This window comes from Carassius carassius, chromosome 45 (assembly GCF_963082965.1).
Source record: "Carassius carassius chromosome 45, fCarCar2.1, whole genome shotgun sequence".
Taxonomy (NCBI): Eukaryota; Metazoa; Chordata; class Actinopteri; order Cypriniformes; family Cyprinidae; genus Carassius; species Carassius carassius.
Window position 1 is genome coordinate 18,014,050 of NC_081799.1, and position 27,487 is coordinate 18,041,536.

At 40.0% G+C, this 27,487-nt stretch overlaps 1 protein-coding gene across 2 annotated transcripts in view; it reads left to right on the top strand.

Moving 5' to 3' along the window:
- The window catches only part of LOC132127590 (relaxin receptor 2-like), a 53,880-nt gene extending 27,724 nt beyond the window's left edge, over positions 1 to 26,156 (top strand). For both annotated transcript variants that reach the window (XM_059539514.1, XM_059539515.1), the window contains exons 7-18: positions 654 to 725; positions 1,574 to 1,645; positions 8,144 to 8,218; positions 10,996 to 11,067; positions 18,595 to 18,666; positions 18,852 to 18,923; positions 19,377 to 19,448; positions 19,549 to 19,620; positions 19,728 to 19,957; positions 23,195 to 23,605; positions 24,291 to 24,509; positions 24,983 to 26,156. In XM_059539514.1, the coding sequence (XP_059395497.1) occupies positions 654 to 725; positions 1,574 to 1,645; positions 8,144 to 8,218; positions 10,996 to 11,067; positions 18,595 to 18,666; positions 18,852 to 18,923; positions 19,377 to 19,448; positions 19,549 to 19,620; positions 19,728 to 19,957; positions 23,195 to 23,605; positions 24,291 to 24,509; positions 24,983 to 25,260 (1,717 nt within the window). In that variant the 3' untranslated portion in view covers positions 25,261 to 26,156. The remainder of the gene's footprint in view (positions 1 to 653; positions 726 to 1,573; positions 1,646 to 8,143; positions 8,219 to 10,995; positions 11,068 to 18,594; positions 18,667 to 18,851; positions 18,924 to 19,376; positions 19,449 to 19,548; positions 19,621 to 19,727; positions 19,958 to 23,194; positions 23,606 to 24,290; positions 24,510 to 24,982) is intronic.
- The last annotated feature ends 1,331 nt before the right edge of the window (positions 26,157 to 27,487 follow it).

Genomic DNA, 27,487 nt, shown 5'->3' on the forward strand with positions numbered 1-27,487 from the left:
TTATTTATAACATTTTAGATGATTTGCACAAAAATATTTTTGCAAAATGGTGGACTACATATAGTGCATGTCCCATTTTTGCACTGTTGTTTGAATATTGAACAATATTACACCCTTGCACGAGACTGTGGCATGATCAATTATGTTTCTTCTGTTATTACTTTAGGTGTTTGTTTGTGGGGCCAAATGGGGACTGGCTAATTTTTTTAGGCAGTTTTATGAACTCCTTGCGACTAGAATATAGTCATTGTCTTTCCTTTTCAGCAGCTCTGAGATTTTTTTTTTTTTGGAGAAGTGATGAAGGACGAGCCTAATCCCGAGATGATGAAGATATACAGTATGATGTTGTATATCATTAGGGAAAGTCAGCTCTGGATGATAAATTACATCTTAGTTTTATTGTGTTTTACCTGGGCTTTTCTGTTCCAATCTGTTTTTAGTTTATTTAAAAACATCTAAGAAGCAGCACAGTGTGAGACATAAATTAGTTTTACAGTGCTCATATTCACTTGGATTCCTAATAGGGTAATTTATTTTTATGTCTGTGAATCAATCCTTTGGTCAGTTTAATACTTAACCTTTTTAATACATTTTCTATCAATTTCAAATCTGTGCCCCTAATTAAACTAATTATCTAATTATCTTTTGTGCAGGTTTCTTAGCCAAAACCACATAAGCTATTTAGGACCAGGTGTATTCAGAGATCTACACAAATTAGACTGGCTGTGAGTATGTATCACATCACATTTAATGAGCAAGAAAAGGGAAAATAGCTTCTTAGTCTTTTGCATCAAATATCAGTCACAAAAGAAATGCAGGTAGAATGTTGAGACCATTATATTAGCAACTATAATGGTCTATATTATATTAGTTTTATATTAGCAACTGGAAACCACCAGTTAGCAACTATCAGAATTTGTATGTACTTTAAAGAAATTTCAGCTTAAAGTATCATCCAGTTCATGCATTCTGAAGCATTTATTTTGTTCTATATAAAAAAGTAATAACTACAACAATACAGGAACAGGCATATCTGTCATTTTATTTAGTTTTACACTTTGTTAAAATTTCATATATGTATTTTTATTTTAGTCAGTATTTCTATTAATATTTTTAATATTTTATTTACTTTTTATTTTCTTTTGTTTATTACAATACATTTTAGTACATTATTTTTTTTTACACATTTTATTTATTTTTTATCATATAGATGTTTTGGAGAATCACTGTCTCCCTTGGTAAATATGATGCAAAAAAATATAATGCTTAATTAAATTAATCAGAATAATAAGCATAATCACACAGAAAAGATGTGGTCTGTGGATTAGCACTGGAAAGTGCTGAAAATAGAATGTGGTTTTGCAGAAAGTAGCTGAGAATTACTTGGGTAGCTTGTTGATTGCCAAACACGGACAAAGGTTGAGCAGATTCATGCAGTACTAGAACAAGTGGCATCGAGATATTTCTTTCTTTCATGCAAAAAAAAAAACTGTTGAAATCTGACATTCTAACAAGGTATTTCTTTGCTTAACATTTTGTAAAAGACTTTTCAAAATTATTTTTTTCCCCTCAGAGTATTGGATCACAATCCACTTAAAAGTGTCACCTGTGATACTTTCATCGGTCTGAGGTCGCTGACATTTCTGTAAGTATCTTGCTGTTTTAAAATATTTTATAGTCATTCTCATTGTGGAATTTCATTTAATCAGCTTGTACTTACTGTTATCTCTTTGAGGAAAATGTCAAATTTAATGAAGCTTGTCCCTGTTTCTGATCCTACTGTCTGACGTGTTTTATGAAGTTATAGTTGAGCATTATTTTTTTATTTTTCCTACTCTGTGTTTGCTTGTTACTGTGCACTAAATCAATGCAATGGCACAATGGCCAAAATGATTTGAAATTATTAGCAGTACTTTTGCATTCACTTGTCGGTTACAAGTCAACAGAAAGGCACCTTGTTGTTCAAGAAACAGCTAAAGCAATATACAGCTCACAAACCCTGAAACACAACTAATTTTGTATCTGCAACAAGATGCAACAAACTATCTCTGAGACAACTTTTTGATCTTTTCACCTTAACACAGAACTGTCTGAACCCACAAGATTGCAAACACATTTTACATTTTATATTTCAACATGTGGGTTGCCTGAAGGCCATTGTGCAGCCATTTTTACAAGTAGTAGCAAATTTGTTATCATAATTCCTCATCAGAATGTCTTTAATATTGCTGAAAATGTCCTCTGGCTTCCAGTTCCACTGCTGTGCCAGAGATGACTAGAATACAAAAATGAAATTTATTCCCATCACAACACTTTTTGTTCATTTACCCCGGTTTGTATTTATATTTCATATTTTCCTCTTTTCTGCCTGCTTTTATGATTACTTTCTTAATGAATTTTCTATTATGATTAATATCTTCTTTTACGTGTTTTATAGACTCTGTCAAAACCTGTTCCTCTTCAGGAACTCGAGCTGCGTCGAAGCGCTTTGGGGAACGCGTTCAGCGTACGCGACTCTGAATATCGTGTGTAATCAGTCCAATGGAAGGGCGTGACGTCACCGACGTGGTGACGTAAGCAACCAGGAAGCTATAAAAGCACGTGCCACGCAGCTGGCGTCAGCTTCGCGTCTTTCAGCAAGCGCTCTGTGTGTGAATGTCAATTGTCTGTCTTGTGAGTCTTATTTACTGTTGTCTGTCCAGTTAAAAGAGCTCCTAGACATGCCAAAAAGCAAGGCGAAAGTTAAGCACTCAGATGGCGATTCCAAATCGCGTTATAGGCTGTGTGTTCCTCCCTGCCCGAGATACATAACGGGTGGGGATACACACAACCTGTGCGTGGTTTGCCTGGGTTCGAAGCACGCTGAGTCGGCTCTCGAGGGGGCCGACTGCCCGCACTGTGAGCGAATGTCGGTGCGGCTGCTTCGTTCCCGGAGGGCCCTCTTCGAGGAGGGGGCCTTCGCCAGCGTTCCCCGGGGTGCTGGTCCCGCTTCTGTCGAGGCAGAACGGCGGCTGCACTCGTGGGGTTCGCAAGTCGATCTGGTAGAGGGAATGGAGACGGGCCAGTCTCTATCTCCTTCCACTTCTGCCAGATCCGGCACCCAATCCCTAGAGTCGGAAGCACGCACAGCGGTTCCTTCCACTCAGGGTGAGGGATCGACGCTCCGCCTCTCTTCCTCCGAGGAGGTTGATGTGGAGTCGCTCGATAGGGATTCGCCACCCCACTCGCTACAGTATGAGGAGCTCTTAGAGGTGGTTACTCGCGCGGTGGCCAAATTAAGTATCGATTGGCCCGCCGAAAAGTCTACCGAACCGCAGAGAAGCAAGCTGGATGAACGCTTCCTGCGCGCGAGTCAGCCACCTCCCAGCCGGGGCCTTCCATTTTTTCCCGACCTGCATGATGAGATCGCCAGGTCGTGGAAACGTCCATTCTCCTCCGCGTCGGGAACGAGAGTCTCAGCGACGCTCTAGGCCGAGGTCTTCTAAGCCCAAATTAGATTTAAGGGCGGTTATCGAAGCTAAGAAGTCCTCGGCCAAGAAACCCTGACGCCAATGGCCCGGGGTTTCAGAGGGCAGCCTCTGCTGGGGTAGAACGGTACACGCCGCAGTCCACGGTGCCCGTCCCACCTCAGTGCCCTCTAGGGGTCGTTCTGCCAACCCTGCCAGTGCTCCAGGGCGCAGCGCCCCCGGGCGAGCATCGTTCTCAGTATCCTCCGCCCGTGCGCGTAGCGGGGCTGGGACGCTCGCCGCCCCTGCGGGGGTCTCTTACACCAGAGGTCAGTCTCGAGAGACTGATTCCCTTAGTAGATTATTTAGCAGCGTGGAAACTACTGCCAAATGTATCTCGTTGGGTCCTGCATATAGTAGAAAAAGGCTACCGCATTCAGTTCGGCTCCGTGCCGCCTATATTCAACGGGGTCGTTCACACGATAGTGGGCCCCGGGCAGGGTCTGGTTATGGAACAGGAAGTGGAAACCCTATTAGAGAAGGGGGCCATCGAGGTGGTCCCTCCTCAGGACAGGGAGTCCGGATTTTACAGCCGGTATTTCATAGTTCCAAAGAAGGATGGGGGGCTGCGTCCGATTATAGACCTGAGGGTCTTAAATCGTTCGGTTATGAGACTGAAGTTCAGAATGCTCACAATCAAGCATGTTGTAGCTCAGATCAGGTCCGAGGACTGGTTTGTCACGATAGATCTCAAAGACGCATATTTTCATATCTCCATCCTTCCTCAACACAGGAAGTTTCTGAGGTTCGCTTTCGGGGGCGAAGCCTACCAATATCGAGTACTTCCCTTTGGCCTCGCACTCTCACCCCGCACGTTCACAAAGTGTGTAGATGCGGCTCTGGCCCCCCTGCGCACGCAGGGCATCCGCATTCTCAATTATATCGACGATTGGTTGATTTTAGCTCAGTCAGAGCAGATTGCGGTTCGACATCGAGATGTCGTTCTCGCACATATGGGGGAGCTGGGTTTGAGACTGAACGCCAAGAAGAGTGTACTTTCTCCGGCTCAGAGAACCACCTATCTAGGCGTAGTATGGAATTCGACCGCGATGCAGGCACGATTGTCCCCTGCTCGTATCGAGTCGATCCTCATCTCAGTCAAGAGAGTCAGCGAAGGCCAGTCACTCACTGTCAAACAATTTCAGAGATTGTTGGGTCTGATGGCAGCTGCGTCCAACGTGATACCTCTTGGCCTGCTGTACATGAGACCCCTACAGTGGTGGCTCAAGACCAAGGGATTTTCCCCGAGGGGCAATCCGCTTCGCACTATCAAGGTCACGCGGCGCTGCCTCCGTGCCTTAGACATGTGGAAGAAACATTGGTTCTTGAATCAGGGCCCGGTGCTGGGAGCTCCTTGTCGCCGTGTGACACTAGCGACGGACGCGTCCCTCACCGGCTGGGGTGCGGTCATGAGTGGCCACCCTGCCCGTGGTCTGTGGAGCGATCGCCATCTAACGTGGCATATCAATTGTCTAGAAATGCTAGCAGTTTATCGTGCACTGAAGCACTTCCTCCCAGACCTGAGAGGTCACCATGTGTTGGTGCGCACCGACAACACATCAGTGGTCTCTTACATCAACCACCAGGGCGGTCTGCGTTCGCGCCCTTTGTACAAGCTGGCGCACCAGATCCTGGTGTGGTCCCAGAACAAACTCCTCTCATTAAGAGCAGTATATATTCCTGGGAAATTAAATATGGGAGCAGACATACTGTCGAGGCAGGGGCCGAGGCCCGGGGAATGGAGACTTCACCCACGGGTGGTAGATCAGATATGGAGAGTGTTTGGCAGGGCTCAAGTAGACCTTTTTGCGATTCAGGAGACGTCACAATGTCCCCTCTGGTTCTCTCTAGTTCATCCAGCTCTTCTGGGACTGGACGCTATGGTACAGACCTGGCCGAGGCTTCGTCTGTACGCCTTTCCCCCTATCGCTCTGCTTCCGGGAGTTCTGGCGAGAGTACGCCGGGACGGGGTCCGTCTGTTATTAGTAGCCCCGTTCTGGCCGGGCCGAGTATGGTTCTCAGATCTAGTCTCGCTCCTCGACGGCTCTCCGTGGGAGATACCGATCAGGACAGACCTACTCTCACAGGCGCAGGGCACGATAATTCACCCTCGCCCGGAGTTGTGGAAGCTGTGGGTGTGGCCCCTGAGGGGGCACAACTGGTAGCAGCTGGTCTCTCAACTGAGGTTGTGGAGACCCTACTCCAATCCAGAGCTCCCTCTACGAGGAAACTGTACGCCCTGAAGTGGAAGCTTTTCACTTCATGGTGCAGAGACCGCCAGCTAGACCCAGCAAACTGCCCAGTTGGTACAGTTCTGGAGTTTCTACAGGCTAGGCTCTCTGCAGGGTTGACCCACTCTACTCTGAAGGTCTACGTGGCGGCCATTGCGGCCTACCACACCCTTCTCGACGGTCAGTCTTTGGGAAGACACCCCCTAGTTACACGTTTCCTCCGCGGTGCACTGAGCTGCCCTGAGCTGCCCTGTGGAGAAAAACTGACCAATTGCTTGTGTGCTACGGTCCCCCCAAGAGGGGTTCTCCTGCTTCTAAGCAGACTATTAGTCGTTGGATAGTCGAGGCTATCAACGTCACCTATGAGTCCTCTGGTCGTCCCCCGCTGTCGGGAGCCAAGGCTCACTCTACTCGGGGTATGGCGGCCTCTAAGGCCTTCTTAGCAGGTGTATCCATGCTGGACATCTGCAACGCTGCGGGGTGGTCCACGCCCTCTACATTTGTTAGGTTCTATGGCCTAGATATGCCAGTCACTCCAGGCGCTTCTGTCCTCCTGTCCTGAGCTGTGCTCTTCGGATACACACCAGGCAGGGGTTTGGTAGTCTGGCGGCGTTAGGACTCGTTCCCCAAAGCGCTTCGACGCAGCTCGAGTTCCTGAAGAGGAACGTCTCTAGGTTACGTATGTAACCCTAGTTCCTCGAGGGAACGAGACGCTGCGTCTCGGAGCCATACCCCCGGCACCCCTGCCGGCGCTTGCTGGTACTCGAAGCTGACGCCAGCTGCGTGGCACGTGCTTTTATAGCTTCCTGGTCGCTTACGTCACCACGTCGGTGACGTCACGCCCTTCCATTGGACTGATTACACACGATATTCAGAGTCGCGTTTGCTGAACGCGTTCCCCAAAGCGCTTCGACGCAGCGTCTCGTTCCCTCGAGGAACTAGGGTTACATACGTAACCTAGAGACGTTTTCTGTGGGACTATAGACATTTTGCTAAAAACAACAGCCAAAAAAAGTGACTTTTTTTGTAATCTTACGGGGTTTTTGTCTTTCATCATGAGAATCCTTTACCTTTTACACACTTTTAATGAATATAGTGTAGATACTTTACATAGAATATACATGGATTTGTTTAATTTTATTCCTTCCCTTTATTTTTTTATGTTTTTACTCACATGAAATAATAATACATTGGCATAATATTCTCTTTCTTTTCTTTCTACTCCATAAATCAAAAATATTGCTTATTTTTCTTTTTTTTTCATTATTATGTTTTTTTTTCACACAGAGACTCAGAGACTCTGTGTACTAATGTGCAATTTTAGTCAACTCCACCATAATTATCATATTGTGTTTGTACGTCACAGCTCTATATAATAATACTATATATGGCATGATTTCACATTATATTATATGTCACTTCCAGCTTGTGAAGAATAATTGAATGACTAAATCATGTTTCATGAAGGTTTCATTTGTTTCTCCACCTTAATAAAAACCAGGGTCTTCTCGGGGACGGCTAACTAGTAATAGAGATATTAAGCATCACTGCAAAGAACAGTCCCCTGTGAGATTGCCTTTTAAAAATGAATATATATATATATATCTGAAGTCATCCCAAAAGAGATTATATGCTTATGCAGAATGTTTTCTCCATTTCACTTCGCTTTATGATTATGGTATAGCTAAAATGACGATAGTATGTCTCTTGAATGGTTTCCAGCAGCCTGGCTCTGTTAGCAATTTAGCCACTATATGCACAAGCTTAGCTTGCGGGGTCTGTATTTACAGAAAACTATTCTTTGGGAACAATGATGCAGGACTGGACTGCTAAATAGTCAGAAATGTATAACAGAACAAGGTAGCACACATTAAAATAAATATGTGAGCTGAATAAAAACGTTTTTTTTTTTTTTTGTGATTTGTTGTGAAATAGATACTACTTTGTAAATGAGTTCTGCAGATGTCCGCTGAATAACAAGCACTCCAGTAATCTTGCATTTAAGGGTACAGAAAAATTAACTCTTTAAATTTGCATAATAAGATGAATTATTGATTGTGTTTAAGTTTAATGTTTTATTTCCTGGTGTTTCTGACTAAATTAATGACATCCTTTCATTTTTTAAATGTTTTAAATTAATTATAGAATAATCAAGAACTAACTTTACAAGAACTAATTTAAGACACAATTTCCAGATAATTATGCTTGTAAAACAGAGGACACCTAATGGCACACAGCTAGTCTGGCAGAAAGCCTTGATTGTTTTTCTCTGAAACTGATTTAGTCATGCGAGGAAGTGTTGCAGGGGGGTTGTTACGTTTCTGCACTAAAGACCTTCTCACTGTAACAGTATGCACATCAAGACATTTTACATTTTAGGTGGTTGATTTTAATTTTTGATTTCAGATCAATGGTAAACACGTCCCTGATGTGGCTGCCCGATTCGAGTCTCTGTCAGCATATGCCCTTGCTCAGGTGGCTGTGAGTATCTCCTATTATTGAGCCTTTTTTCACCTCATAAACAAAGTAGAGAATAAAATCATCCACACCTTTTTCCTAATATGAAAATCTTCCAGTTTTTGTGCATGGTACTTTAATAGTGTTAAAGTTTTTAGTGTTAAATGGTGTTAAATTCCATTTATTTCTGTACATGTGCATCTTGTTTAGGGAGAGCAAAAATAAGGCCTTTATTTGGAATGATTTGGTACTCTTTTTTTATGCTGTGTAAGTGTCTGTATCTCTCTGTATGCATGTGTTTATTCCTGCATGCCGTTAGTTTATTAGTCATCAGGCTCTTTGGTTTATTTGAATAGGTCATTCTAAAGTTAACGAACAGAGAGAGTCTTTAACACTTAGCTGATGGTCTCTGAACTCCAGACAAATGATACCTCATCATAATCCTCTCTAGTGTTTTGTTATGAGGTAGGTTTGAATTGAGAAAATCTCACTCAGTATAAATCATATATCATCAGCGAAATTCCACAGCTGTCCAAGTAAAACCACTTAATATAGCTTAGGCTACTTTCAGCGGTTACTTTGCTTAGATAAACCATCCAGAGAAGACCACACTCAAAAGCTTTAAAGATCTGTTCGCTCAAGTTTTATAGTCAGCAATTACCTTGAAGCCTGATTTCTCTTAGACAGGACCAAGACCAAATTAATGACCGTCTGATGCATACTGCACACAAAACTGGAAAGCATTTTCTGTGTCTGGCAAGCTTAAATCTGATTGGCAGATTTTAAGTAGCTTCCTGGAGTAAGGGCACACAGGGTTTATTATCAGTCTACTTGGAAACAAAGTCATGTTTACGATGTACCGGGTGATACAACGAGTGCTTTCGGGGATAAAAAATAATCTCTAGATCTGCCCGTTTTTCTGGTTAGTGAGAACAAAACAAACTGTTTTCTTTTTTAAAGGGGTGGTTAATTGCATTTTCATTTTTTTAACATTAGTTAGTGTCAGAGGCGTCATGCACTCAATTGTTTGTGTGTGTGTGGATTCTCATCTTTATAGATTGTGGATCTATAGTGGGCAATTGTCAATAACCTAATAATATAATCGATTAACTATGCATAAAAACCTTTCTGTTTACTTTATTAACAGATATGGGGGTAATGCCATAACATATTTTTTATACGTTTATATTTCATGTGAATAGAAACATTGCAAGCTGGGCTACTAATAACACTTTCATTGTACAGAAAAAGAGCAAAACTGTTTACACTATGAAATTAATATCTTATAGATTCATAAACACGTTCGCACTTTGTTGTTTCTGACTAGAGAATTTGCAAGAAAGAGGTATTCAGTCAGCGAGCGAGTAAATAAAACATTTTAGCAATATATATATTTTTCTGCATAGCGAAGAATCATCTGAACACCTCTGATTGGTCATTGCATTCATAAGCCCAACAGCATCATGTGTTATTGGTTATAATGAGCAGTGCTGTAAAATGTGTCTATATTTGGCTTAGCACCAGCCAGCGAACAATTTAGCAACTGATGATATGACACGCTGAACGATTTAATCATGCTGATATGATTGTATGAAATATAGAAAATATTGCTGTGCTGTATTAAAGCTTTAATCAGAATAAAACTGTATATTAAAAGCTAACAGGAGCAGTAGCATTTACAAACAACAGCATATCTAAAAGTATGAGACAGTAACAATCAAACATACCATTAGGAGCCGTGCTTGCACAGGTTCTGTGCAATCCTCTTCATTAATTCTCTGTCTCAATCTGGCTTAAATTGATAAGCAATATAGAGGATGTCATTGTTTACTATACAACCTTAGGACATCCTGAGCTTGAGGGGCGGGATGTTTAAACGCATTCTAGAGGCGGTTTAGTGAATCACAACACACTGAGCCATATGACCAATCTCAGTCCATTGCGTATTTCTGAGGGAGGGACTTCATAATTACAGGAAATAATCAAGGCTTTTGTCAGAGAAGGGACAGATCGGTGAGGAATAAAGGTAAATTATGTGAAAAATTATGCGTTTTAAAAAAAGCGAAGCATGAACACATTCTAGACTGCAACACATAAACACAATCAAGCCTAGAAAAAAAACAGTTAACCACCCCTTTAAAATGTCAGTCAAACACTCATTTGTAGTGCACAATAAACCAGAATAAGCTGCTTGTGCTATTTAGTCAGAGGTCTGACTACAACTCCATTGACTGTCACAAATCTTGAGTTAACAATAAAAACTTATCTTTGCCAAATGTGTTGTTTGTGTATTTCTGAGTGTCTTTCCCTTCATAATAAGTACTTAGGACTCATTTTCAGCTTTTCTGTGAACAGTTCACTCTGGTAATTATAGTCAGTGCAGAAAGAGGCTGACAATGGACATAATTTCGTTCGCTGTGATTTCTGACGTTACCTATGCAAGCAGCTCTAAATTATGCTGCGATACTCTCACCACTGAATGACAATTTGCCATCTGCTAGCCCAGCCTAACAGTTATCTATCAGCGGTACCATCAAATTCAGGCACCTCCTCTCGACGAGGTGCTCGCTGAATGAATAATTTTGGTGTGGGCCTTCATGAGGCAAGCTTGTCAATTAATGTCAAGCACGTGTGGCTCTTGATCAAATTTTTCTGTTGCAGGCAGAGCAGTGGGATGAGTTCTCCCAGTCGTCAGTGTACAAGTTGTCTTCCTCTCATATCCTGAAGTCAGGATTTATATGTATTTTTAATTTACAGATTTTTTTTATCTTTTCTTTTCCTTGGCTTATCTTTCAATGAAGGGACTTCGCTGAGAACCACATTGAGTTCTTGAATTATTCCTCTCTGAAGACTTGCACCGAGCTCACAGTGCTGTAAGTGTTTTTACTTGCATTTACCCTCAGCCACAATCCACTGTAACTTTCATTGTTTTACATGATGGCTATACATATATTGATGCCAGCATCACAATTTAAAATGGCAACATGGCATTGAGTTTGATTTAATAGTAAATGTAATTGAATGTGGTACAAATGTCTGTTTTAGTTTACAATGTTGATTTTGGATCTCAGACATGTTTTTTTTTATCCTCAGTTTATTATCTCTGAGAGGAAATGCTTTTTCTTGGTTAGTCATCAGCATGTGAGTGTCTGTCTGCATGTGTTTTTTACAAGTGAAGAACCAATGAAGTCAAGCATGTGTTAAAATCATCTTAATTAAAATTTTTGGTGCAGCAGTGGAGGAAATTAAACACAGAATAGCTTTTTTTTTCTTGTTTACTGAACGTCTCGGTTACGTATGGTAACCCTCGTTCCCTGAAGGAGGGAACGGAGACACCACGTCGGTGACCAATGACTATGGGATATCGCTTCGATCGCTGCTTAGAACCGGGACGCTGCGGAAGCCCCATCCTTCCGGAAGGAGGTCTCGGAGGCAAATAGACATATAGCATCCGTTTAGAAGTATACTGAGAAATTTGAGGTGATTAAAAACCCTCTTGGGAAGGCAGAAGTCTGCCGGGGAAACACGGGCTCTAAGGGTATACCGTGGACTATACAGTCGTGGCCAAAAGTTTTGAGAATTACATAAATATTGGAAATTGGAAAAGTTGCTGCTTAAATTTTTACAATAGCAATTTGCATATACTCCAGAATGTTATGAAGAGTGATCAGATGAATTGCATAGTCCTTCTTTGTCATGAAAATTTACTTAATCCCAAAAAAACCCTTTCCACTGCATTTCATTGCTGTCATTAAAGGACCTGCTGAGATCATTTCAGTAATCGTCTTGTTAACTCAGTTGAGAATGTTGACGAGAACAAGGCTGGAGATCATTATGTCAGGCTGATTGGGTTAGAATGGCAGACTTGACATGTTAAAAGGAGGGTGATGCTTGAAATCATTGTTCTTCCATTGTTAACCATGGTGACCTGCAAAGAAACGCGTGCAGCCATCATTGCATTGCATAAAAATGGCTTCACAGGCAAGGATATTGTGGCTACTAAGATTCCACCTACATCAACAATTTATAGGATCATCAAGAACTTCAAGGAAAGAGGTTCAATTCTTGTAAAGAAGGCTTCAGGGCGTCCAAGAAAGTCCAGCAAGCGCCAAGATCGTCTACTAAAGAGGATTCAGCTGCGGGATCGGAATGCCACCAGTGCAGAGCTTGCTCAGGAATGGCAGCAGGCAGGTGTGAGCGCATCTGCACGCACAGTGAGGCCAAGACTTTTGGAAGATGGCCTGGTGTCAAGAAGGGCAGCAAAGAAGCCACTTCTCTCCAAAAAAAACATCAGGGACAGATTGATCTTCTGCAGAAAGCATAGTGAATGGACTGTTGAGGACTGGGGCAAAGTCATATTCTCTGATGAAGCCCCTTTCTGATTGTTTGGGGCGTCTGGAAAAAGGCTTATCCGGAGAAGAAAAGGTGAGCGCTACCATCAGTCCTGTGTCATGCCAACAGTAAAGCATCCTGACACCATTCATGTGTGGGGTTGCTTCTCATCCAAGGGAGTGGGCTCACTCACAATTCTGCCCAAAAACGCAGCCATGAATAAAGAATGGTACCAAAACACCCTCCAACAGCAACTTCTTCCAACAATCCAACAACAGTTTGGTGAAGAACAATGCATTTTCCAGCACGATGGAGCACCGTGCCATAAGGCAAAAGTGATAACTAAGTGGCTCGGGGACCAGAATGTTGAAATTTTGGGTCCATGGCCTGGAAACTCCCCAGATCTTAATCCCATTGAGAACTTGTGGTCAATCCTCAAGAGGCGGGTGGACAAACAAAAACCCACTAATTCCTACAAACTCCAAGAAGTGATTATGAAAGAATGGGTTGCTATCAGTCAGAATTTGGCCCAGAAGTTGATTGAGAGCATGCCCAGTCGAATTGCAGAGGTCCTGAAAAAGAAGGGCCAACACTGCAAATACTGACTCTTTGCATAAATGTCATGTAATTGTCGATTAAAGACTTTGAAATGTATGAAGTGCTTGTAATTATATTTCAGTACATCACAGAAACAACTGAAACAAAGAACTAAAAGCAGTTTAGCAGCAAACTTTTTGAAAACTAATATTTATGTAATTCTCAAAACTTTTGGCCCCGACTGTACACATACAAGTAGCGCTTAGGTCTCAATATGGAACCCACCCTTCCATGGTTCTCACGGATACATCATGAAGGCCTGGCGCCGGACGTTCCGCCACGTCCAGCTGCTTAGGGTGATGGAGGATCTCAACAGGGTCTACAGTACGGACACTCTGGAGCAGTTTAAGCAAGCCAACACTAACCGGGGCCTCTCAGTGCCACTACCCGTTTGAGGTGAGAACACAGGAGGATACCGGCTCTACACGAAGGCTATAGAATCTAGCAAACGTGTTAGGGGTCGCCCAGCCCGCAGCTCTACAAATATCTGTCAGCGAGGCGCCACGAGCCAGCGCCCATGAGGATGCAACACTTCTGGTTGAGTGAGCACCAGGCCGGGGCCTCAGGTTTACCTGGGAGTCAGCTGGCCCAAACTCTACGCACGAATCGTCGACCGAAAATGCATGCAGGTCCCCTACCCTCTTGATGAAGGCCAGTGCAAGCAGGAGCAGAGTTTTCAATGAAAGAAACTTTAGCTCAAGTGAATGCAAAGGCTCGAATGGGCCCTGCTATAGTGATTTAAGCACTAGAGACAGGCCCTCTAAGGAACCTGACGATGAGGTCATGCTTACCCAAAGACTTCCCATTCACAGGCTCATGGTACGCAGCAATAGCAGCAACCTGGACTTTGAGGGTGGAGGGAGACAGCCTTCGTTCCAGCCCTTGCTGCAGAAAGGACAGCACGACCGCAATCGGGCATCTTCGGGGGTCTTCTCGGCAAGAAGAACACCACTCGACGAACAAGTTCCACTTCAAGGCGTAAGCAGGGTGTAAGGAGCCCTACTCTCTCGGCGGCCCAGGAAAGCATAGCTGCCACTTCGGGATCCGAGTCAGCCGAATCGTCATCCGACAGCTCTCCCTCCTATGTTGAGATCGACATCTGGTCGGGGGGAGTCCCAATGGTTACCGCTGGTATGCTCCCTGAAGAGGGCCGAGCGCGTTTCGTGGGTTGCTCCACTGGATCGGAGGTGCAAGAGGAGTGGTGGTCCCCAGAGGGTTGGTTCCCTGCGGGGTTTGCCACCACTGTGACCCTCAAACCACCCGCGCTACTGCCGGAAGTGGTTCTCGTCTGTCGGCAGCCAGAACGAGCCCCAGATCGAGGCCGCGGCAACGGGGCTCTGCCCCCTGAAGGTAGCGGAGCCTGGTTCGCAGCTCCGAGATGGTCATATTCCAGCAGTGAGAACATGACTCATCCACGAAAGCCACCTCAGCGTGGTCGATGCCCAGACACGTGAGGCAGCGATCGTGACCATCACCCGTTGCCAGGTAACGACCACACCCAGAAACGCATGGGTGAAATGGCATCCTTATAAGGACGATCCGTCGTCTTTACAAAGACGCACTCGTGAAGCTCTTTTAGAGAATTTTGCTCTTTAGGAAATACTCTTTTAGTGCTGAGGTGCACAGGGGAATTGGCTGCTTGCAACATGACAGGGGTAGTGCAGCCTGAAGTGTGCAATCCACTCGACACAGGAACGACCGCCGCTGAAGCGCCGTCTCGCCAACACACGAAGCTTCCGAGAGCGTGCTGAACTCGTAGTTCATAGCAGACACAGTTGAGCAGAGCGATACTAATGCTCGGCTCTGAAGCGAAAAGCTGGAATGCATTGCACCTGCTGCCTTCTTATACTCACGCAGTGATCAGCGGCAGCTGGATGCAATAATTGCATGCCAATGTGCATTGGCTCGTTTAGTTTACACTCGAAGTAGATTGGTCTATCGAAGCGATATCCCATATTCGTCGGTCACCGACGTGGCGTCAAAAGTGACCGACTGAAAGGGAACAGTGGTTTTCCTACTCTTTTAAATGAATTCAATTACAGTATAATAAAAATTTCATTAGGGATAAAAATCCCCCTCTTATGATCCCTTTAGGGAGCCCTTTTTAATGTAACCCTTAAATGTATTTATATATGTGTATATATATAATAATAAACACTCAACTTAAAAATGTAATACAAAAATATAAATTGCACATAATGCAGATTTTAAATTAACTTCTAAATTATAAAAACTTTTATTTGTTGTTAAAATATATTCATTTACACAGTGGCTGTTATAACTTGTTTCATAACAGATTTATTTAAACATGCATTAAATAATTAAGACATCATTACAGGTAAAGTAAAATATAGTGAGTATATTAGATGATTACATGAGGCATTTAATGTTCATTCATGTTTTTTTCACCTTAAAACTAGTAGTAACAAGATCACGTTCACTCGCGCTCCATGCTGCCATTTGAACTGAGGTGTTTATAAAGTGATCTGTCTCGCCACATCAAAGACTGTCAAAACAGCATTTGTTGTTTGATTTCCTGAAATAAAATGGACATAATTTGAAAGACGATACTTTGATTCTTATTAAAAGTTACAATATATAAATCTGGAAATTTCCAATGATGATTCACTTGTGCAGTGGTTAAAACAATGCTGCATTTGTTCAGTGCACATGTACCTAATCTAAAGAACCGCAGCAGAACTTTTTGGTACGAATACATGTACCGTTACACCCCTGCAATTCATATTTGTTTTTAAATTCATTTAAAGACCTATTAAATTAATATATAAGTTTGAACTGTAATGTATTTAAAATTATTTTGGTGATTATATATTATTTTCAGACATTCGCAGACCTACTTTGTAGCTACTCACATGATACGGTATATATATATCATATCACCATCAGTGAACAATTTTCCACACCACAATCTTTCAAGCACATCTTACCAGCAAACATACACTTGTTCACATCCTTCTCTTCTTTCTCTGAGGCAGAAGTCTCCAAACTCATCCTTTCTAATCATCCTACTACTTACCTACTACTACCCTACCGGTTGATCCTATTCCATCTCATCTCCTTCAAGCCATTTCTCCTGCAGTTGTTCCTGCACTCACTCACATCATTAACACATCACTTCACACTGGTGTTTTAGACAGGCTTGTATAACTGCACTACTTAAGAAACCCAGCCTTAACCCATCTCTTTTAGAGAACTACAGACCGGTTTCCCTTTTTCCTTTCATTGCAAAAACACTTGAACGAGCAGTGTTCAACCAAATCTCTACCTTTCTCACACAGAACATCCTCCTCGAAAGCAACTAGTCTGGTTTCAGAAGTAGACATTTAACTGAGACTGCATTGCTCTCAGTTTTTAAAGGCCTAAAACTGACGAGAGCAGATTCCAAATCTTCAATACTTATCTTGGAGTAATGGATCTGTCTGCTGCTTTTGACATGGTTAACCACCAGATCCTCCTGTCAACTCTATTGGCAAAGGGCATCTCAGGAACCACACTCCAGTAGTTTGAGTCTTATCTCTCAGATAGGTCCTTCAAGATATCTTGGAGAGGTGAGGTGGAAGTCACAACATTTAACTACTGGGGTGTCTCAGGGCTCAGATCGTGGACCACTTCTCTTCTCTGTCTTTTCATACCACTGCAATGCTGATGACACTCAACTCTACCTCTCATTGCATCCTGATGATCCGACGATATCTGCTCGCATCTCAGATTGTCTACAGACATTTCTTGCTAGATGAAGGACCATCACCTTCAACTCAACCTTGCCAAGACAGAACTGCTTGTGGTTCCATCAAACTCATCATTTCATCACAATTTCACCATCCAGTTAAACACATCTCCTTCAAAAACAGCCAGAAAACTTGGAGTTATGATTGATGATCAGCTGACTTTCTCAGACCACATTGTTAAAACTTCCTGGTCCTGCAGATTTGCTTTATTCAACATCAAGAAGATCAGGCACTTTCTTTTGGAACATGCTTCACAATTCCTTGTTCAAGCTTTTGTTCTGTCCAGGCTGGAATATTGCAATGCTCTGTTGGCAGGTCTTCTAGGCAGTTCTATCATACCTTTCCAATTAATCCAGAACCTGGCAGAAAGATTCATGTTTAACGAGCTGAAAAAAATGCATGTCACACCTCTGTTTATCAGTTTGCACTGGCTACCAATAGCAGCTCACATAAAATTCAGGACATTAATGTTTGCCTACAAAACTACCACTGGCTCTGCAACCCTTTACCTAACTTAATTACTTCAGACTTATGTGACCTCTAGAAGCTTGCATTCTGCAAGTGAACGTTGCTTTATTGGGCCATCCCAAAGAAGCACAAAATCACTTTTAAATGAAATGTTTCCTCCCGGTGGAATGACCTGCCTAACTCAATCCAAGCACCTAAGTCCTTAGCCATCTTCAAGAAATGGCTAAAAACACATATCTTCCATCTTTATTTGTCTCTCTAACTCAAGCACTCTCTATTCTAATTCTATTCTTTATCAAAATAAAAAACTCTCCTCTTTTAGACTTGCACTCTATTTTTTTACTGCTTGTTTTCTTAAAAAAAAAACTAACACTTGCTCCTCTAATCTTCTTTTCTTTTTTCTTTATTATATAAATAACAAAAGCAAAAAAGCCTCTAACACTAGCTTGCTCTATTCTTTTTTTATTCTATTTGTTTTCTTTTTATTTATTATATGATTAAAAAAAACCTTACTACATGCAATGCATTAAGCTAACTGATACTTGTTATAACACTTGAAAATCACTATTATTCACTGTTAACGAATAGTTTTCCCTGAACAAATTCCTAATTTGCTGCTTACTAATAGTTAATATGGTAGTTGTTAAGTTTAGTTATGGGGTAGGATTAAAGGATTGAAAATATGATCATGCAACATAAGGCATTAATATGTGGTTTATAAGTACTTATAAAAACCAATATTCTACTAATATGCAGCAACTAGTTAACAGTGAGTATTGGTCCCTAAAATGAAGCGTTACCATGAAGTTTGATACAACTGATATTACTTGAAGAAAAGCTATAAAGCTGCCATAGTCCTGATTTCCTCCTAAAACTGTTGAAGTTGAAAGCAGAAAGGGTCCCAGGAATGGTGTGAAGACAGAAAGATTCTGTCAGTGTTCTGCGGACAGACCGACATCTCTGAAACTGACAACAATACCCCTTCCAGACGCTTCTCAAGGTTCTATTAGTTTATTTAGACGTGCCTTTCTCTATTGTAATAGATGTGGGGAAGTGTCAGACATATCTTAAATGAGACTTTCATGGCAAGATGGGTATCTCTGCAAATAGGGTCAGCTTGCCCTTGCTGGAAAAATAAGCTACAGAAAGCGGTAAGATTTTGTTAACATCTGGCTGTTTCACAGGCCAGTGGTGTAGTTTAGTCTCATTGGAAAGTAACATTAATTTTTTTCTCTCATTATTTTTTATGCCCAGATCACTGCATGACAATAAAATCAAGATCCTTCCAGAAAACACCTTTCATTCTCTTGAATCTTTGGTTGAACTGTGAGTACTGTGGCACATAATCTGGAGAGGATGTGAAATCTCATGATTTGAAAGTGATAACTTTGTTTAAATGTTATGCACTGACATCATAATTGAGATCTCTTTCTATGCACATGGATTTTGCTTATCTAAATGATGTATTTGTTTTTCTCCTTCTTAATATATATATATATATTTTTTTTTAGAGATTTGTCTTGCAACAGAATTTCCGATCTTCCTAAAAACACTTTCAGGAGTTTACAATATCTGCAGAAACTGTGAGTCATGCACATATCAGTCACATCCTTATTTCAAATGTGTTGAATCCACCACAATACTTTTAAATTAAAGGGATATTTCACCCCAAAATGATAAAATTCTGTCATTATTTTACCCTCATGTCCTTCCAAGCCTTGTGTGTTGTTACTTCTTCCATGGAACCAACAATTCTACATTTGAGAACTGTCAACCTCCCAAAATAAAGCACAATAAAAGTATTCTAGCTGTATTTAGAACCTCATCAAAGCTCATTTGTAGCATACATCTGCATTTAGATAAAAAATGGTGTGTTGACGTTATTGATGCCAAAAGACTTTGAATTTAGCAGATTAGTGTTTCATGTCCTTTTTGTACCTTAAAAAATTGTGTTTTAAGAAAAACAGATTTGGAATTTGATCAGGAAATAATCAGAATGAACCTGTTTGGCTGACATATTCCATTTGATTTTGCAGGAACATATCCCATAATCCTTCACTCCATATTCATGCCAGCTACTTCGATCACCTAGTCCAACTTCAGTCTCTGTAAGTATCAACACTGCATGACCTGCTTTTCAAAAGAATGCATTTTAAGACCCTATTAGTAGGTGTTACATGAAATACAACATTCATGTGCGTTTAACAGAAGTCTGGAGGGCATTGAAATTCCTAAAATATCCACCAAGATGTTTCTTCCCATGGGGAACTTGTCCCACATGTACGTACTTCTCATTGTGTGGTCTGCTTATTAAACTGCATAAGCAGGACGCTCAGCTTGTAATGGGTTATTTGTGCATTTTTTGTCTTTTTTTATTTATTTTTTAGATATTTTAAGGATTTTCAGTATTGTTCCTATGCCCCACATGTACGGAAATGTAAACCTAATACAGATGGCATTTCATCAGTGGAAGACCTGTTAGCCAGCCATGTTCTGCGGGTGTCCGTCTGGGTTATGGCCTTCATCACCTGCTTCGGGAATCTCTTTGTTATCGGAATGCGCTCCTTCATTAAAGCAGAGAACAACCTGCATGCAGCCTGCATCAAAGTCCTGTGTTGTAAGTACAGCTGAAACTGTAGATAATTTTGATTAATAAATACACCAAATGCAAAAACAATAATATAAATGATTAGATGATGATCTCAGATGATACCAGTCTCGGATTAAAATACATAATTGTCAGATACTAACCTTATATTGTAGACATTATGATCACAAGCTGTAATCATCTAACATATTTATTATGCCTGCTTAGCTGATTACACGATGCTAACTAGCCACGCAACCTGTATTACCTTATAGCTACTACAACTATATGGATACAACTCTGACAAATAACAGATTACTTATCGGTTATATCTGTTATCTGTGTATCAGGTTATATATACACTTTTGGTAAAGCTGCTTTTCACAATATGCATTGTAAAAAAGCACTATACAAATAAAATTTAAAATGAACTGAATGAACTTCATTACAGATCAGTCTAGTTTTTGTTCTGTAAACTTGTATATTTAATAAAAATAACTTTAATAATAACACAGATGCAAGCACTCACACTGTCATCTGTCTGTAACAGTATCATAAAAGTCCACATGGCCAGATTTGGAATAACTCCAAAAAAGTTTGGCTAGACATTCTGCTAGCAAAAAAGATAGATAGAAAGAAAAATTCTTGGAGAGAAACTATGCCCAGATATGCAGCGTTCATGAATGGGGGGATTAGTGGAAAAGCCAAGGGTAACAATAGGTAAAGGAATTTATCTGTATAGTGGATGCTGACAATAGTTAAGCCTATTATGATATGGTTTGCTTTTGTGTCCGTTTGTATACAGTACTTGCGCATGTTTGATTGTTTGTTCTTCAGCATTTACGCATGGCATCTGTAATCCTATTAAGAAAGTGACAGTTCGTTCGTCTTCATAAGCTATCTTTTTTTTGAACATTATATGCATTTTTGGACTTATTTAAAGGGTAAAGTTACAGAAAGTTCCAATCACTTCCTGATGTACCGAAAAATAAGCACATCTACTAATGCTTAATCTGTGGCAGATGTAGTTTCTCCAAACATCAAGGTAAGGTCACGGATAAATTATTGGGTTTATTTTTTTGATACTACATTTTTATAATTTGTATATCATTCTTAGTAAAAAAAACAATGTAATAAATTAATAAATCTATAATAAAATCTATTATAAATCTTTTAACTTTTTTAAAAATCAATGTAAGAATTCTGACTTAATGTTAGCTAAAGACGGTTTTAATTTATTGTATTACAGCATATTTTTATTTATGGAATTAATTATTTAATGTTAATTATATAGATTTTTTTACATAGAATACATTCAATTAAAAAGTGTATATGTGTGTGTAGGAGTGCAATGAATTAGATTTTATATTCATTTGATTTATGCAACTTTTTATTGTCCATATTAATTATTGATTTACTGAATATAATTAAATTGTAAGTACAGTATGCAGACAAAATAATGAGATGCTTGTCCTGTTGAGCTGCAGGAACTACTCTCTTCCTAAGATGTGTCAGGTAAAGGTCATTGTGATCACAGAGGGATGTTATTAGCTGGTGTCACATTCACAGTTCACAGTCTCTGAACAGTCTGCTTGTTCTGTTAATCTCAGCCGCTTCACTGTGTTCAGTGGGAACAGGAGCTTGGCCTTTACCGTTGACTGTTTGCTGACATGAATGCTCACCTTTGCTAAGCTGTCAGAATCAAAGATCGCCTGCTACCACAGATGGTGTTACCATTGTCTGGCTCCGATTCATGATGTACTCTTTCAAACTATAATGAACAAGAATGCATTTATATATTATTCATATGAAACATGTTCTCTTTTCTCATAAGCTTTTGTGACTGCTGCAGTTTTCCTAAATTGTGTGTATGACTTGTGGGCGAACCAGAAAATGAGCAGTTATTAAATATTTCACACCTCAGAATAGAAAGGCCTAAAATAAACTGGCAAGGAGCTTTACGCCATTTCTGGTAACACTGAGTTTGTTTTTGTATTGGTAATGAGGAACAGAATTTGCACTGTCAAGATTAATATCCATGCATTATAGGCAGGGTAGGTAAAAAAATGTCAAAAAAACTTTTTTTCCAAATTTGTTTAAACTTTATTTATATATCAATACATAATTAAAATGTAAGTACTCTGAAAAAGAAAGTATAAAAATCGAGTGACTGTAGACCTCTCATGACTGTTTTAAAGACAGCTCATTATTTCCATTCATTCCACCCCCTCCCTTCTGGGCTTTATCATCTCTACTACGGCTCGCTAAGTAATGTTATGTTAGCTATGTTACGCAGCTACGTGTGCTAATGACACATGCTTCATGAAAAAAATATGTATGATCAAAATACAAAAAGAAAGATTTACCTGTCCAGCAGAAATAAAGCCATCAAGGAGTCACTTTTCAGCCCCTTGAGTTCCCTCAGTTCTCGCCATCGCTGGAAAGCCACGCTGATATTAACTCGCGTTTTATTTCTTTGTTTATCCAAAGACTTTTTGTTCATTGCCTTTTCTTGTACTGTTACTGTCTTCCTTTTTTTGCCTGGCTTGCCTTCACTAACTGCATAGGCTGGTACTGTGAATTTTGCTTGCTGTTTCTCTGCCATTGTTTTGGTATTCCTAGGATCCGTGCCTGTTGAATTCCTCAAATCAAACGTGCACGCGCAAGTGGGCAGGTCATGTGTGGCAAAAGGGTGGTTGCCATGGTTGCGAGAGAGTGACAGTCGCCTAAGCCAATCCTATGTTTCGTCCCGAATGGAAACAATGAGCTGTGTTTAATACAGATTAAACGGTCTAGAGTCACTCGATTTTTATACTCTTTATATCAGAGTACTTACATTTTAATTATGCATTGATATATATAGAAAGTTTAAACAAATTTGGAAGAAAGTTGTTTATACATGTATTACCTACCCTGCCTTTAATTTATACAGCAGGCGCTAGACACTACTGATTTAAATCAATTTAATTAGTCTGTGACTAGTGAATAACAAAAACCAACATGTAGCGACCTGACGGTACCAGACATAGCATTTTCACAATCAGTACAGATGCTGACTTTCATTGTAAAGTTATGAAATGAGGATTGATGGACTTGGATGAGGAACAAACCAAGCCATCTTCCTGTGGCTGGCACATATTTAAACAGATTACACATTACGTTTATGTGTAGAAGCCTACAGTTTTTTTTTTTCATTTGTGCTAAGCACTCTATCACATGCCTGAGGATCTCTGTCATTGTTTAATCCTTCACTTTAATGTTTTTCAGTTGCTGACTGTCTGATGGGAGTCTATCTTTTCTTCCTGGGGATATTTGATGTGAAATTTCGGGGCGAATATAACCGAAATGCTCTAATCTGGATGGATAGCGTGGAATGCCGAACGATTGGCTTTCTTGCCATGCTCTCCTCTGAAGTATCTGTTCTCCTCCTCACCTACTTGACACTAGAGAAGTTCCTAGTCATCGTCTTCCCGTTTAGCCATCTGCGGCCTGGGAAGCTGCAGACAGTGTTGGCTCTGGCCTTCATCTGGATTCTAGGATTTGCCATAGCAGCTGTTCCCTTGCTAAATGAAGACCTGTTTGGGAACTATTATGGGCGAAATGGAGTTTGTTTTCCTCTGCACTCTGATAGGCTGGAGAAACCAGCAGCCAAAGGATACTCCACAGGAATATTTCTAGGTTCGAATCATTTCACAGATTTGATGTTTGCTAATGTGTTTTTCATGTATTTAGTAGTTTTAATTATTCTATGAATGTAAAATATACTTCCAGTCAAAGTTTTAAATAATTAAGATTTTAATAATTAAGATTTTAAACCAGAGACTTGTTTTTGAAGTCTCTTATGTTCACCGAAGCTGAATTTGTTTGATCAAAGTAATATTTTGAAACATCAAGAATTTTAAATAAATGTTTTCAAGTTGAATAATTTAATTCTTTCCTTTGACGGCAAGATGTATTTTCAGCTGTCATTACTGTCAGAGTTCAGAGTAACATGATTCTTCAGAAATCATTCTAATATGCTGATTTGTTTCTCCAGAAACATTTCTTATTGCTGTCTGTTGCTGTCAATTGTGCTGCTTAATATTTTTGTGGATTTACTTTAATACATTACAATTCAAAAGTTTGGGGCAAGTAATGATTTTTTGTTTTGTTTTTGTAAGAAATTAATACTTTTATTCAGGCATTAGATAATAAAAAGGTGACAGTAAAACATTTATAATATTACAAAATATTCAAATAAGCCGTTCTTTTAAACTTGTAGTTCATGAAACTGTATACACAGGAATGTCTGGTCACCCTAATTCACTTTCCTATGTCAGTCCTCATGCACATCCTGAAATATTTGTCTGTTATGTATTTACAGGTCTTAATCTGGTGGCGTTTTTGGTGATTGTCATTTCCTACTCCAGCATGTTCTGTTCCATTTATAAAACCGGCATCAATGCCACAGATGTGCGCAGTCGGCTACACAAAGATGTGGCCGTGGCCAACCGCTTTTTCTTTATTGTTTTCTCTGATGCCCTCTGCTGGATACCCATATTTTTGGTCAAAACACTCTCTCTGCTAAAAGTTGAGATTCCAGGTACAGTATGTTATCTGTATATCCTCTGGTGGAACTATTATTTATTCACTTAAATTTTTTTAAACATGCAAGTTTCTTGATCAGTATTTCAATAGATTTGCATTTTGACCTCTGTTGTGCTGAAAAACACTGTAGTTAAAAAGTTTTTACAGAAAACATTGTTCATGAATACTGACCGTGAATAATGTAGTGCAATGATGGGGGCTAGCTAAGACTGGGATTAGACATTTTGCACAGATCTTCAGCCCTGTGACATTTTTAGAATTTAAGGTGCACAAAAAATAATATAAGTTAAGTTTCCAAATTAAATGAATTTCAGTGGTTGTTGTCGTCGTTTGTATGCACAAATGGAAAAAAAAATGTTTCTAAAAGTGACCAAGCTATCTCTGTCTCAGTGTTTTACAGATGTTAAGATTATCAGAACAATCAGCTCTTCTGTTGTTAACCTGAATGCCCTATGTTTATGTCTGCAGGGACAATAAACTCCTGGGTGGTGATATTCATTCTTCCGATCAACAGCGCTCTTAACCCCATCCTCTACACCCTGACCACCAGCTTCTTCAGAGAGCAGGTGGAGCTTCTCCTTTGCCAATGGCAGCGGCGCTCTTTGTCAAAGAAAGTCCGTAAGAGTCTCACCAGCTCCACCGTCTACATGGAGCCCTTTCGCAATGCAGAATACCCTGCAGAATACCCTGCAAAAATGTCCTTGCCACGACTGTCTTTGACAAACATGGATAACCAATATGGGTGAAAGAGTCAATGAGTAAATGGTTTTATACTGTAGCCTATCATAATCATTATCTGTGTTCAGACAGGAGAATGACAGTCTTTGCTGAAACAGTTCAGTTGAAGAATGGAACTGTGATTCTTGCCGTTTTGGTTCCAGTATGTAGTGCTCTTTTTAGACACATGACTCTAGCTTCACTGTTTTCTCCATTAGGAGAAGTATTTTTGATCACTTTAGCTAGACGAGAGCCTCAGACCCCTCCAGCGTCCATTTTTTCCCTAAATGCCATGTCTGGCTCACAGCCCCTGAGCTGGGTTAGTTGTTTGTCTCAAAAGCTTTTAAAGAAGAAAATCAATGACTACAAAACGCAATGCACAAGACTGTCAGTATTTACTGCAGAGCACATCAGAGGGATCCAAAGAACTTTATAGTATTATTTACATGAAGGGCATTTGTTTTATGGAAATGTTTCGATATGTGGTTTTGAGGTTGAATTTGAGAAGTTATTTGTAATATACAGCAAAGGTTTTTTTTTTATATATTTGTTCTGCCATTTCACAGAAAAGACACATTGAATGGAATGCCTCAAAGTTGTTTTGGTCAACAAAGTAAATAATTCCTGACTGAACAGAAGCATGCAAACAAGATAAAGTGATGTATATCATTCAGTAATTTTTTTTTTTTTAATATATTTTTTCTTTTTCTTTTTTTTTTACAATGATGCGAAAGCATTTTATTTTTATACTCATGCAGACTATTTATAAGTTGGATTTTTGGAGATATGTGAACAAATAATCAAAGTCAGATTTAACAATTTAACAAGCAATATACAATTGAAAATCTGCAGAAGTTCATCAACCAGTGACACTAGTGAGCCAAGGATATCCTTGTACGCTGAAAAAAATTATATTACATTTTCGTAAGGTAAGTGGTTGCAAACGATTTATTTTAGCTACATTAAAAAAATAACTATGTCTATGTTGAAAGTTATTCAACTAAATTTATTTAAATGTAGCTAAAATAAATTGATTGCACCACTTACCTTGAAAGAAAAAAAGTAAATTCAATGAATAATTTTTTCAGTGTACTTTAATCATTGTATGACACAGAGATTTTAAACTCTTAGTAAAAAAAAGCATGTTGATTGTTCATAATTTATCATGAATGAGTGATCTTTCTCAAATTCTCATGTTTGTGCAGTTTTCTCATAATGTATATCACACAAACAGCTTACACTGCTGGTCAATAGTTTTTTTTAATGTTTTTGAAATAAGTCTCTAATGCTCCCCAAGGCTTATTGCTATTTGCACATGATCCAAATAAGCACCAAAAACTGTTTTTGGTACTGATAATAATAAAAACCATTATTAATAATTGAGAAACAATGGCAGCCTAATTGATAACAGACACAAAATAGTATTTTGAAAATGAAACAATAATTTATCGCAGTCTTGAATTTTTGATCAAATAAATACAGCCTTGTGGGCATAATACTTATTTGAAAAAATGTTTCAAATTTTTGACTGGTAGAATATAAATTTTTTCTTATGTAAAGTCGGTGCTGTGAACATTCTGATTATCAGTTGTGTACCGTTTGAACTACGCAATTAAATTACATCATGTTTTCCAAAATGCATCGGGAGCGACTTGAGGAGAAACTCCAAGTCGCAGTTTTAATGAAATTGTGCTCTTTTAAAGGTAGACTACATTAAAATATTACATTTGATGCTTTTTGTCTGGGTTGTTTGCCACTGTGCACCTGTCAGTATGCAGCAGCATCCATCCAGCCGCTCCAGAACCTAATGGATGGAAGGAAACAGATGGGCTTGCTTCTGAGCCAATCAGCGATCTCCATTTCTCTCCTTTGGAAAATATCTACGCTCTGATTGGTCACCAAGGGCGGAGCTGCGCCATCCTCAGCGGCCGTCTTTTTCTGTCAGTCGATGCGAGGAGACGGGAGACCAATGAAGTGAAATTGAATTGAGCGACGACGTTTGGATAAAGATATGATCATATAAACTGCTATACACGAACACACAAGGTATTCTGTTTTTACTCGATGCTTTTACGGTGGGAAATGTAATCGTGTTTTTATTCCAGTGTGCCTTCATTTATGAAACCGCCTAAAATTGACGAAGAAAGCGTGAGGAAGGCCATACCACCAGCACAGATTGTGTTTGTTTGTCTGTCTGTTGTTGATAACAAACACAACAAAACAGATTTGGCATAACATTGTCACTTGGATAATTAC